This window comes from Myxine glutinosa, chromosome 1 (assembly GCF_964187855.1).
Source record: "Myxine glutinosa chromosome 1, kmMyxGlut1.1, whole genome shotgun sequence".
NCBI lineage: Eukaryota > Metazoa > Chordata > Myxini > Myxiniformes > Myxinidae > Myxine > Myxine glutinosa.
Window position 1 is genome coordinate 333,663,793 of NC_136261.1, and position 14,715 is coordinate 333,678,507.

At 41.5% G+C, this 14,715-nt stretch overlaps 1 protein-coding gene across 1 annotated transcript in view; it reads right to left on the bottom strand.

Annotated features, from left to right (window-relative positions):
* SBF1 (SET binding factor 1) overlaps positions 1-14,715 on the bottom strand; it is a gene marked incomplete in the record, with an annotated part of 417,110 nt that overhangs the window by 134,242 nt on the left and 268,153 nt on the right. The window contains 2 exon segments of the mRNA XM_078779651.1: positions 2,547-2,719; positions 3,608-3,870. Of these exon segments, the coding sequence (XP_078635777.1) occupies positions 2,547-2,719; positions 3,608-3,870 (436 nt within the window).

The following is a 14,715-nucleotide window of genomic DNA, read 5'->3' on the forward strand; positions in this document are numbered from 1 at the left end:
AGAGGAGAGAGAGAGAGGAGAGAGAGGAGAGAGAGAGTAGAGAGAGAGGAGAGAGAGAGAGAGAGAGGGGAGAGAGGAGGAGAGAGAGGAGAGAGAGGAGGAGAGAGAGGAGGAGAGAGGAGAGAGAGAGTGCAGAGAGAGAGAAGAGAGAGAGGAGAGAGAGAGGAGGGAGAGAGGAGAGAGAGAGAGAGAGAGCAGAGATAGAGCAGAGAGGGAGGAGAGAGAGAGGAGAGGAGAGAGGAGAGAGAGAGAGGAGGGAGAGAGGAGAGAGAGAGAGAGCAGAGAGGGAGGAGAGAGAGAGAGGAGAGAGAGAGGAGAGGAGAGAGGGGAGAGGAGAGAGGGAGACAAAGACAAAGACAAAGAAACAGACAATGGCATTGATATCCATGTGTGTCACGCCTAATTCTAAATGGTTCCTGCTGTCATCGAATAGTAAAAATGGCACCATTGGAAAATAAATGATCAATTTTCTTGGAACAAAAATTCGTGTCTGTTTAATCTTAGAGGTTACTGTTTTAAAAGCCTCTCTTTCCGCAAATTAAGTAGGATCTTGAGATTTAGGTAGTGGTTCCTGCTGTCATACAATAATAAAAATGATATGGTAGAAAAGCGAATAATCAATTTACTTGCAACAAAACATTGTGAAGGTTCAATCATAAACTTAACAGTTTTAAAAGCTCTCTTTCTGGGATTGAAGAAGAAGCGGGAATCGGAGCTTATTGCAAAGGTTCCAACAATAAAACTTATGATTCTACAACAGTAGGAACTCTTTCGAAGGAAACGGAAGGGGCACACAATTATTATCGCAGTTACGAAAACCTATCATGGATGCACACAAGGACGGGCAGACAACCCAAAAACATAATCCCTCCGGCGAATTTGTCAGCAGAGGCATAAAAATATGAAAGTAAATGGAAGGAACACACAAACAACAACCACAGCCACCATTACTGCAGCAATAACGACAACTACATCTTATTATAATTCACCAAATGTCCGTCCGTCCGTCCGTCCGTTCGAAGGTACCGCAAAAATGGCTCAACCGATCGCAACAATATTTTGGGTGGGTATTCCTGGGACCTCTGGGAGTAAAATAGGCTGTATTGTTTTTCCAAGTTTTCCAATTTTCCAGTTTTTCCAAACACGATGGAATAATATTTACCGATATGAACAGTGATGTGGCTTTTGTTGAAATTCTACAAATACTGTTTATTCTACGTACCAGGAGAGAGTAGATCGACTCCTGACGAACTCTTCCTATATAAACGTGCGGCTCCGAAGTAACATGGCAGCGTATGCAATGCGACTGAGAAACAGGTGTAGCAGCCGCTTCCGTGTTACAGATTCGGCGCGCACTCTTCACACATAAACGTGCGACTGAGAAAGACGTGTAGCGGCCGCTTCCGTTTTGCAGAATTCAATCCTTTTTCAAAATGGGCGCCATGTACTGTTTAGATTTTGATGATTTGCATGTGATATGATTCAACGAATGTTTATATGAATCGTTTAAAATAAAAAAAGCCTTCAACTTCTGATATTTTTCCTTTTCATTTGGGCTTCCCAATTGAAGCCCCGCCCATAGGGCGGGGTACCGTTGATAGTATTATAAATGATCCATTTTACCTCTGCCACCAAAGGTGGATGGAGGTTGTGTTTTCACCCCTGTCTGTCTTTGTTTGTTTGTTTGTCTGTGAACAAGATATCTCAAAAAGTTGTGGATGGATTCAGACGAAATTTGGCAGAGGTAGTGTATCTGACAAGGATGAAATTATTAGATTTTGGTGAAGATCCGGGTTCGGATCCGGCTAGGAGATTTTTAAAGTGATTTTTCACCATTGAGTGATCGGTCTAAAACTGATACGTAGCACGATATCTCAAAAAGTTGTGGACAGATTTGGACGAAACTAGGTGGACCGGTTGGGTGTGTATCAAGGACGAATCATTCTGATTTTGGTGAAGATCTAAATATGGATTCGGATACGAAAACTATTTTATTTTTTTAAGCGATTCTTCACCATTGAGATATCGGGTGAAAAGTGATATATAACATGATATTTAAAAAAGATGTGGACGAATTATGACTAAACTTGGTAGACGAGTTGGTTAGGTGACAAAAAAAGCTTATTAGATTTTGGTTCAGGTCCAAGTCCAGATCCATCCTATCAGTGGGATACAAATCAAACTGTTCAGCCTGGCGGAGGTATGCGCTACCGAGTGCCGTTCTAGTTTGTGTTTGTCATTTCATTCTGCCTTCTCAATGAGAGCCATAGATAGACATTAAATATGTTTGTGAAGCACACATGGCATCTTTTGATTAAACCCATCAGCGTAGTGATGAGGCACACATGGATTACACAAATTGTTACATGCATTGCAAGGTGATTACGAGACAACTAAATTTAAAAAATAACAGAACAATATATAGGAATTTGAAACTGAGGATGGAATCACGAAGCTGGCATGCACAACGAGACAACACGAAGGCCATTTTAAAATAAACATATACGACAAAAAAGCTTAACAGACGATTGCACACCACGACGTACCTGGTATCATGTTGTCAAGTGCACGGATGTGGTCTGATGTGACCTTGCTCTCCGTGCAGACCTTGTCGACAAAACGCGTGATTAACCGCACCACAGAGTTAGCCACGTCAGAACCCTCCGAGTCCTCAAAGCCACTTTCTGTGTCGTAGCTTTCGGCCACACTGTCAGCAATGCTGGTGGAAGAAAAAAAATGATACTTCAACAGAAAACGTTATAGCTGGAGGGAAGAGGACACATTCCACGGAACAGATTTATTTTTGAAAAAATACTTTTTCTGTAAAGTAGTGGAAGTAGCAAAAAGTAACAAAAACGAGGATAACTGTATTCAATGGCAAAAGTCAGTCAAAAAAAAGGGGTACTGATGCAAGTATCCTGACCTCAAGAACTATTACATCTTACTCTAAGGAAATGTAAGGAAAATCCTTTTGATGCTTCTTCCTTTGTGCTGATCCATTGACTGGTTGAACAAACCTCAAACCAGTAAACATGCTATTTGATAGAGGCATGACATATACCAAAAAGCAGAAATTATGATAATGGCCCCTAGATTAACGTACAAATAATATAATGTTTGCTTGGCCACACGAGTGGAAGGTTGCTGGATGATTGGCTAATGCGTAGATTTGCAGAGTTTAACATAAAATAACAACCCAAAAGTGTTCAATCCGCAGATTTGAATTGCGTATGTTGGTTTCCTTTCTTTTATTTCACTTGTGCCACTACACGTTATAAAATAATTTTCCATGACCAACGTTGTTACGAGAGAGTGCTGCCTAAGACGTATTGTAGTAGCTGGACAAGTAGTGGCACTGAACTTGTGGCAATCAGGTGACATAAGGAGCTCAGCAAAATTAATCAGGCATTAACAAAATGTTTATTTTGGCAAAATCTCAAGCAATATCAAGATGAGTTTCAACAACGTGCCTGCAAAGGAACATTTCCATCAACTCCTGGAATTGCTTCATACGCACTGCAGCCTCCCGTTCCAATCAATCTCCTTAAGTTGTTTTTCCAAAAAAAATAGTGAAATACATTCTGTGGCACACTTGCACCTAACAAACCTGCTGTTAAGGAAGCTGTTGGATACGCTCTCACCATCCCCGAGACCCGGTCGAAGCAGCAGGCGATTTTTGCTCGTGTCGAGGGGCACCAGAAGGTTCACCATACGGTTGGCATAGTGAATCGCCTGGCTGTAAACGATGCTCTCCTCACTTGTAATTAATTCCTGTTGCTTAGCACTGTCAAACGTGGGCCAGAGCCGCAGCTGTTCAGCAGCTATCTCCATTGGAGTCTTCTGCCGTTTCTGCGGCTGTGTGTGCAGTCCCTGTTGATAAAAACAAGACCAAAAGTCCAACAGCGGTGTAGCCGGGCTTGTAAAATATTATAAACCACAAACATATTATTAGCTTTTTAAACAGTCGTTAATGCTGCTTATAACATTAAAAAAAGAAATTTGGAGAAATCTCGACATCCATGAGGTAAGTCTTACTTGCAGAACTGAGCGAAGATCCACTGTAATCTATATACGCCACAAGGTTTGAAGGTGTGCTCATTTACCAAGCAGCTAGCTAGTGCTTGCCAAGCCAGCCGTTCCTTAACGGTTTTGAATGGCGTGCTTGCGCGAATGCTTAAACCACATGGCGATCTCTCCACAAGAAACTTGGTAAATGAACACACCCAATGTTCTTGAGACCCGACCATAGATCGACAGTAATTGATATACCCCAAAGAGGAATGACCCTTTCTGCAGCTCCCGTAGTGAGCGGGTGTAGGCCTACTTTATAATTCAAATGTCTGTCGGTGGAGCAGCCGTCATAATGACATCATAGACGTAATGACATAAGGCAGACAAAACTGCCGCTTCTTTAATATGTAGAACATGATATATTTTAACTTCCAGTACGTAGTAACCCTAAATTAGCCATATATTAGCCAATCTGTGAAAAAATTCAAAAGAAGCTAGTTTCAACTGATTTTGGTGGGTATGGGTATGGACAACTTCCAAAAAAAAGTAAGGAGGGATAGGGGTTGGGGAAACCTTTTTATTAGAGGTCAAAGGTCATTGACCTCTGCCTAAATCATATAAAATTGTATTTCAGCAACAAAATATGGTATATAGATGATCTTGGTGTCAAAATGCACAGGATTACGAAAGAAGATGACATAAGATAATTATTGACCCTTGGGACCAAATCCTGACCTCTGAAAATGAGGTCAAAGGTCAAAAAAGCTGTTTTATCACTAAAATGTCATATTTATAACAGGAAAATTACCATATTATATAAAAATGAGCAAAAAAAAAAACCGAAGAGGTTAATTTCAACTTACGTGGTGGATATGGGGGTTATTATTTATTCCAAGAGCAGAGGGGGAGGGGGAAATTACCTTTCTTGGGATCAAATGTCATTGACCCTAGACTAAAACACTATATATTGCATGAATTAAGTCTTTGTTTTGTCTTTGTTTCAGGAGTGATTACTGAGAAAACCTAGCTAGCCTACATGTACCTTGACTACCCCAGTGCAGTGAGATGTCCCAAAAGTTCCCTGAGGCCTTTGGAACAATACTGTAAAATAACAAAATTACCAGGATGGATATATGTGAAATATGTAGTGAGGACTTTTCAGAAGCAGGAAAGCTACAGAGGTTGTACAGAAAGGGATATGAGAATCTAATAGAGCAGTGTAGACTTATCAACAACTCTTCATTATTGGAGCGATTGGAACAAAAATGGAGTAGCAACACTCCTATGACAGTCCATCGTAGATGCCGAACCCTTTTCATGCAAAAGGAGCCAGATGTTGAGGAGCAAGAGCATGCGCCAAGACCAAAGCGACAAAAGGTGTCTCAAGCAGTAAATGATGACAAAGTTGATGGTAAGATAAAGTAATTCTTTACTTGATTCATGTAAATTTCATTAAGATTCCAAGCCCATACCTGTTTTATGTTATTTTGTTTGAATTTTGAATGTTTGAAGTTAGTATGGTGATTTACATGGGATGGCAACTAACTTTGTCCATGTTTTCATGTAATGTTTTCAGGCCAGGGTTCTACTCGATTTCCGTACAGTGAAAGATGTTTCATATGCAATGAGGACATCCATTTTGATGAAAGACATCCTGATAGACAGCAGACCATACATCGAGCATCAACTATGACGCTAAAGAAATCACTTCTGAGAATCGCAAGTGAAAGAAAAGATAGTCTTGGAATGGCTGTGAAAGGACGCTTGGAAGGAATGGCAGATCTTGTAGCGGAAGAGGCTGTCTATCATAATAAATGCTACTGTTCCATGTACAATGTTCCAGGACAATGCAATGTAAGTATATTAATACAATATACATACATGTACATATTTGTTAAGTTCCTTGTAATATGGGTACTGCGGAATAGTAAAGTATGTCACAATGTGAAATACATTCAAATATTCACATTTCAAAAGAGGCATTCAACAGTTGGTCAAGGCTTATAAGCGGGTCATTTTGAAATAAACGCAGTCCTACACACATTTAAACAATTCATTTTGAAGAAAATTCGTTTGATGAAACAAGCTAGTTTTTTGTACGTTCGTCCTTGCAGTTTCTTCATACTGTTAATATCTTTTTCCTTCTCCATTGCACTATTTCTTTATAATTATTTAATAAAATGACGTACTTTGTTTCTTTTCAATCTATCATGACAATGAATGTTTCTATTTTTCTTCAGAAACCAGGCAGGCCTGTACATAGTTGCAAGGAAAATGCCTTCCACCAGCTTTGCGGATGGCTTGACAGTGAAATGGAGAGTGGTGTGTATACAGTAGGTCAACTGCATGAACAGATGAAGACAATAGTAGGTGATGACATTCCAGTTTATCATGAGAGATACTTCAAAGAAGCACTTGAAAGGTACTATGGTGATAGTATATTCATTACTAATCAAGAACGTAGGAAGGATGTTGTCTGCTTTAGAAGCTGTACAGCAAGCATCATCCGAGACTACCATGAGATGAAAACTGATGATGAAGATGCAAAGAAAAGAGCCATCATCAAAACAGCGGGTTCATCTATCTATAATTCCAGTAATCTCTGTGTGTTTGTTTGTACGTTTGTACGTTTGTTTGTTTGTCTGTGACCGCTGTTTCTCGACAACCACGGGTCCGATATACTTTAAACTTGCCAGGTATATTGCTGGGGACCCGAGGATGTGCCTTTTCAAGGTTTGAAATTAATCGGACAAGTACTTACCGAGCTATGGCGATTTAGCCGTTCGCCGTTCGCTTTGGCGTTGCGAATGGACCAAACCATTGCATGTAAATAGAGGGGGGGGGGTTCTGTGGTCGTTGCGAATGGACCAAACCATTCATGTAAATAGAGGGGGGGGGGGGGGGTTCTGTGGTCGTTACTGCCACGTGGTTTCAAAGTTTTTTTTTGTTGTTGTTGTTTGCACGCATGTTTTTTTGCACCCACGTACGGGCACGCCCTAGGATGTTTACACACACACACCCCTACACAAATTTTTTTTTTTTTTTGGCAAGGAACGGGCACCCACGTACGGGCACGTCCTAGCTTATATATAGTACGGGCATGCCCTAGTCTATCTATAATTCCAGTAATCTCTGTGTGTTTGTTTGTTTGTACGTTTGTACATTTGTTTGTTTGTCTGTGACCGCTGTTTCTCGACAACCACGGGTCCGATATACTTTAAACTTGCCAGGTATATTGCTGGGGACCCGAGGATGTGCCTTTTCAAGGTTTCATATTAATCGGACAAGTACTTACCGAGCTATGGCGATTTAGCCGTTCGCCGTTCGCTTTGGCGTTGCGAATGGACCAAACCATTGCATGTAAATAGAGGGGGGGGTTCTGTGGTCGTTGCGAATGGACCAAACCATTCATGTAAATAGAGGGGGGGGGGGGTTCTGTGGTCGTTACTGCCACGTGGTTTCAAAGTTTTTTTTTGTTGTTGTTGTTTGCACGCATGTTTTTTTGCACCCACGTACGGGCACGCCCTAGGATGTTTACACACACACACCCCTACACAAATTTTTTTTTTTTTTTTTTTTTTGGCAAGGAACGGGCACCCACGTACGAGCACGACGTCCTAGCTTATATATAGTACGGGCATGCCCTAGTTCATTATCAATGACATCAAGTGCCTTAATTTCAGCAAAGATGACTTTCCTTCACTCAAAGAAATGACATCAATGTATGAGCTGCCAGATTCTCTTGAACTGATGTTAACATGCTTAATGCCTCATTCATCCGTTCGACGAAATGTTGCAGGGCAGAATATCATACCTTCACAACGCCCAAGATCATCTAAGATGCCTTTCCAGCTTGGTATGAGCTTATATCTTGATCACAAGTTTGGTTCAGATAAGCTGATTGATGTCATGCACAGGCTGGGCATATGTGAAAGTCAAAAAGAGACCGTGAACTACAAGTACACGTACATTGACTCGACTAATAACACAAATGCAGCATCAATGGCAGTCCTTGAGAATCAGCTTGAGCAACACATTGGTGACAACATGGATCATGATTTGATTACATTAGATGGAAAGTCAGGTTTTCATGCCATGGGGCAGATCAAAGTTACCACTCCAGAAAATGCCAATCAAATTGAAGTTGATGAGAATAGGAAGTTGCAGAGTAAGCCAATCGTGAAGAGTGATACTCTGTCAAATATGGAAGGTCTGCAAAACTACGTGCCTCAACGAACGAATGCCCTACTGGACACAAAACCCATTAAGTATGAAGAGCTTCAGCACAAAATACCAGAAAGATCCATTCGTACAGATGCATCTGTCATAGACTGGTACCATGGATGGGTAGAAGGAAGAACCGTTCATCCCAACTTCATGGGGTTCATGCATCAGAAATACAACGGACAAGCATTGAAATCTTCTATTGAGTTTCTCGAGAAAAGTCTCGCTACATGAAGTTCAAGAAGCAAGCAGCCAAGGGCAAAATCGATCCTGACCGCCTACCACCAACGGAAGATGCAACAGCTCAACATTCCCTTCGTGTCCATCTTCAAGTTGTGGTATGGAAGCATCTTGACACCTCTATTCTTGATCCCAAAGGAAGAGGATGGGATTTAGATTCCAACAGAAAACTCAGACCAAAAATGCTATCTGTTGGTATCGCGCCAGACAACCTTCTGAAAGTAATTTGTTGCAACTGCAAGGAAGGGGAGAGGCAATGTCAAACAATGAGATGCAGCTGCATGAAAGCTCGCATGTCGTGTGTATCTGCATGTGGAGTGTGCTGTGGGCATTGCGACAATGGAACAGATAGCATAGATGCAGAAGAGGAAATTGGTAGCGATGAAGAGGAAACAGACTGAGTATTATTAATTTGTTGTTGCCGATAGATACTGTAAGTTCTAAGTTGTGAGTAGTATTCTGCAAATTGTTGATTATAAATTCACATATACTTTACAGACACAAACTATTTGACACTAATGAACTTTACCCCCCCCCCCCCCCACCCCCTGCTTATTTTGACCATTAACCTCGTATTTTGGTGGTGAAGAATCCATTTCATATTTAGTTTGTATCTTGGTATAATTCTGTTACTGTTACCAATATGATATTTGATATGATGTTTTGGTGATAAGACGTCTATTTCTGACCTTTGACCTCATTTTCGGAGGTCAGTAATTGGTTCCATGGGTCAGTCATTATTCTATGTCATCTTCTTTCATAATCCTGTGCATTTTGACACCAAGATCATCTATATACCATATTTTGTTGCTGAAATACAATTTTATATGATTTAGGCAGAGGTCAATGACCTTTGACCTCTAATAAAAAGGTTTCCCCAACCCCTATCCCTCCTTACTTTTTTTTGGTAGTTGTCCATACCCATACCTACCCAAATCAGTTGAAATTAGCTTCTTTTAAATTTTTTCACAGATGAACCTTAAGTTAGGGATACTAACATTTGAGGTCACGACGAAGGAATTAGTGTTATGATTAGATTTACGATAATATTAACGTTATGTTATCATTATTTCGAAATTGATATCACTATCAAAAAACCGAGGTGAATTCCTTACTTTCTCGGTTATTAATATTAGTGCCGAACAACGCTCATCATTGATCATGAACCATACACCGCTTCAATCCATTGACCTTCCATTCACGACATTGGGATTAAAGTATTATGGTTATATTTACTATATTATTATTATTATTATTATTACAAAAACGATACCACTGAAATGACACACTGCAGTATTAATAAACCTGGGCTTAATTTGTCTGAAGGTGAAGCATAACGCCGAAGGCCTATACGTACCGTACCGTATTGTTGGAAGAGACGTAACGCCGATGCTTTCGATATTTGATGGTTATTTTAACAATCGGTTTTTTGTGTTTCACACTGAATGAAAAACGTAAAGGTAGAGCATGGCGATTGTGATACATGACAGGTTTGACGATTAGTTCGGCCTGAACGGCATATAAATCAAAATGGCGGTGGGTGGGTGGAGAGTCAGCTGCAGCACCGCCGTAATGACATCAGACGTAATCACATCACCTTGTCATGTGGCCAGATTCTCAGCTCTGATTGGTATACGTTTGAGGGGACATACATACATACATACATACATACATACATACATACATACATACATACACACACACATACACACAAACATGCATGCATGCAGACGGACAGGCACTGTTCCAGACGGCTCTGCTCGATGGGCTATGCCATAAAAAGTCTGGTAAGAGGAGGCAATATCCCCAAAAACAAGAAAGCCAATATGATATTAGCAAATACATTTCAGATTGCAATACATGAAAAGAAAAGAAAAAAGGAATGAAAATGCATTGGTTTCATAATCAGAGACTGAAAGTGTTCCTGAAGCACTGAAAAACAGCTTCCTGATGGCAGCAATGCCAGCTTGCTTTGAAGAGTTCACAGCATGAAGGGGATAGGGCAGTGGCGACCTCGATATTTACACATTAAAGCTATTAACATTATACCTGCTTTGTTAAAGGACATTTTTTTTTTTTTTTTTTTGTATACTGAATCGAGGCTCGTGAAAGAGCTGACATTTACTTCACAAACAAATCAACCAGACAAACAAAATATATAAAAAGAGGGAGCGGAAGACAAGAGAAGGTGAAGCACACAAACACTTGAGAGCACACAATATTTAAGAGCAGGGTGATGTGTGGGAGGGGGAGGGCTTGGGGGGGAGGAGGCGTGGGAAGGGGGGGGGGTGGGAGAAGTATAAAACACAAGGACACCAAGGACTTCCAGGACAGAAGTTGGTATTTCAAAAAAGTGGATTTGGGGTGAAATTAGCGGGGATAGAAAAGATCAAGGTTTTGGATGGGGGAAGATAAGAGATGGTGGTGAACAGCTGTTTTAAAGACCTGGAGGGTGGAGTGGGATTGAAGAGAGTGAGGGAGTTTGTTCCAGAGGTGGGAGAAAAGAGGAATGAAGGAGTGAAGGTGAGCAGGGAGTCTTGATTTTGGCAGTTTAACCATAAGAGGGTTGCAGGCAGATCTTGTGTGACCTGTAGGAATATTTGCGGGACAGAGCCAGAGAGAGCTGGGGGGGCAAGGCCAGAGAGGAGTCGGTAGAAGACGGAAAGACCACCAACCTGCCTGCGGTGAGTGAGTGAGAGGCCCTTGGAGTTAGCTTCATCGCGGGAGATTCCAATGATTCTGAATGCTTTGGTTTCAACAGCGTGAAGACGAGCTCGGTGTGAGGCAGGAGCACCAGCCCAGAGGGGAGAGCAGTATTCCATTGAGCTGCGGATGAAAGCCTTGTATGTGGTGAGGAGCTCAGGTGTGCCAAGGAAGGACTTCGCACGACGGAAGATGCCCAGTCGGCGACTGGCTTTGGAGGCCAGATTTGAAATGTGGTTTTCCCAGGAAAGATCATGGCAGATAGTGAGACCCAAAAGCTTGAGTGACAGAACTTCTTGGAGAGGATTATTCAGAAAGTGGATGGGAGGGTTGTCCAGTCGGTCTTTTTGGAGAGACATCGTAAGAGTGAGAGATTTGTCAGGATTGAAACACATGTTCCACTTGTTTGCCCAGTCTGTGATTTTGTCCAGTTCTGCAGAGAGTGAGGAGGCTGCAGACTGCCGATCTGAGGGATGAAGAATGGAGCGACAGAGAGTAGAGTCATCAGCAAAGAGATAAAGAGGATTTTCAAGAGAGTCAGAGAGATCATTGATGAAGACCAGAAAAAGCACAGGGCCCAGAACACTGCCTTGGGGAACTCCAGCCTGAACAGGAAGAGGAGATGAGAGAAACCCATTCAGGTCCACACGTTGACTACGACTAGAGAGGAAGTCCGCCAGCCATGCGTGGAGATTTCCATGGATACCAAAAGAGGAGAGTTTGGTGAGCAGAGCGGGGTGCCAGAACGTATCGAAGGCACATGATATGTCAAGGGAGACAGCTCTAATTTCCTGTTTGGCATTGAGGACCTCCATCCATTGTTGAGAAAGCAGAAGCAGCATGTCCAGAGTCGAGTGACCAGGTCTGAAACCAAATTGATGATCAGAGATCAAGCCATTGGAGAAGAGGAAAGATTTCATATCATATTCCATGACTTTGCTGATAATTGGGAGAAGGCTGATTGGTCTGTAGTTGCTGGGATCTGTTTTTGCACCTTTTTTGTGCAAAGCGGTGATGTTGGCAGATTTCCAAGCAGATGGCAGATGACCTTGAGCAAAAGAGAGGGTGAAGAGAACAGATAGAGGGAGTGAAAGAGCGGAAGAACCGGATTTTAGGACCCGTGGGCTGATGCCGTCAGGTCCAGTTGCAGAATCAGAGTCGAGGGTTGACAGAAACTTTTCCACCTTGTCAGGAGGAAAGGACACAGAGTCCAGGAGAAGCTGGGTACGACTGGGTAAGGTGGGTACAGAGAGGGATGGGTTTGGGACACAAGATTTAGAGGCAAACACAGAGTTGAGGCATTCAGCTTTTTCACGTGTGGAGTCAGCCGTGTGGCCGTTTGAGGTGAGGGAGGGGATGGAGGGGAAACAAACACCAGAAACAGATTTGACCAGACGCCACCAGGATTTGGAAGAGGGAGACAGATAAGAGAGTTCTGTCCTGAGAACGGAGAGATATTGTTTCCTGGCTCTCCTGAGGGTGGACACACACTTGTTTCGGGCTTTGTGAAAGGAAATGAGATTTCCTTCCGTTGGATTTGCTTTCCAGGAGACGAAAGCAAGTTGTTTCTGGGCAATAGTGAAATATGGTGAAATTTCACCAACATGGTGAAATAACTCTGAATAGACCTCACATATTTGACCTATGGTGTTTCATTTGACCTCCAACAGCACACAGTCATTCATTTTGAGTTGGTTCTTCAATGAACCCCAACATGTGTACGTCATGAAACTAATTTATATCGACGGGGAAATGCAGCCTTAAATGATGGTGTCTATTTCCTTTGAACACATACAATCGTGGCCAAATTTTTGGCACCCTTGCACTGTTTTCAAATAATGCACCATTTCCTCCAGAAAATTGTTGAAATTAAAAAATATTTTGGTATATTAAATATATGTATTTAAATGTATTAAATACATTAAAAAATTGAATATATGTATTTCTTTGGTTTGCAGTGGAACAAAACAAAAAAAGCTGAAAAATTACTAAAGCTTAGCTTATTCCACACAGAATCCTAAAATGGCCCAGACAATATTATTGGCAACTTTTAGAAGTTGTGAGAAATAATTACATTTCAAGCAGGGATTCACCTTTACTTTGGAATTGAACTCACCTGCGGTGAGTTGCAGGTGCCTGCAATAAAAAAAAATCACTCATTAAACCAGTTTGAATCGAGAAAATGAGTCATTCTGCTGTTTTGTGTCACTGTGTGTACCGCAATGAGCAGGGAGAAAATAAATAAAACCAGAGAATTGTCTGAGGTCAGACAAGATTGTAGCCAAGCATTGACCATCTCAAAGCTACAAGTCCATCTCCAGAGACCTTGATGTTCCTGTATCCACCGTATGCAACGTTATCAGGACGTTTAATGCCCATGGCACTGTAGCCAACCTCACTAGACGTGGCAGCAGGAGAAAACTTGATCGAAGATTGCAGCAAAGGATTGTTCGAATGGTGGAGAAAGCACCTCGATCAACTGCCAAACATATTCAAGCTGACCTTCAGACACAATGTATGACAGTTTAAACTAGCACCATCCGTCGCCAATTCAATGAAAGGTGTTTCTATGGCAGTAGACCCTGGAGGACCCCACTTCTGAGAGAGACAAAAGAAAGCCCGACTGGAGTTTGCCAAAACACACCTGAACAAGCCAAAATCCTTCTAGGAGAATATCCTGTGGACAGATGAGACCAAATTAGAGCTTTTTGTTAAAGCACATCATCTCTATGTTTACAGAAAACAAAATGAAGCCTTCAAAGAAAAGAAGACCTTCCCTACAGTAAAATATGGAGGAGGTTCAGTGATGTTTTGGGGTTGCTGTGCTGCCTCTGGCACTGGGTGCCTTTAATGTGTGCATGGCATCATGAAATCAGGAGATTACCATGGCATTTTGGAGCACAACGTTCAACCCAGTGTCAGAAAATTGGGTCTCAGTCAAAGGTCATGGGTCTTGCAGTAGGACAATGACCCCAAACACACTTCAAAAAGCATCCAGGAATGGTTCAAGACAAAACGCTGGACTGTTCTGAAGTGGCCAGCAATGAGTTCAGATCTAAAACCCATTGAATACCTGTGGAGAGATCTGAAAACAGCAGTTTTTGTGCTGCCAAATATTAAGTCTCAGGTGTCAATAATTTTGTCAATACCATTTCTTTATATTTTCTGATTCAAAAGGATATATTAACTTCTGAATGACAAACAAAGGTTCTGTTATGTTAACAGTGAAATAAAGAATGGTGGAGACCAAATACTTTTGTCAACAAAAAAAAAACCAAAAAACAAACAAACTTATTTTAGAGCAAATTGTGAGTTATTTGAAAAAAGTGAATGGGTGCCAATATTTTTGGCCACGACTGTATTAGTCATAAATGATTAAAACCTCGTTTGCCCTTTTTACCTCACACATGCAAAAGAAAAAAGCAGGGTTAAACAATTAGTTCACTTTGTCCGTCTGTCTGTCCATCTACAAACGTCAGTTTATGATCGAGGATCTACTTAATTTCAATTGAATGTTATAGTTTTGAACACGTATTG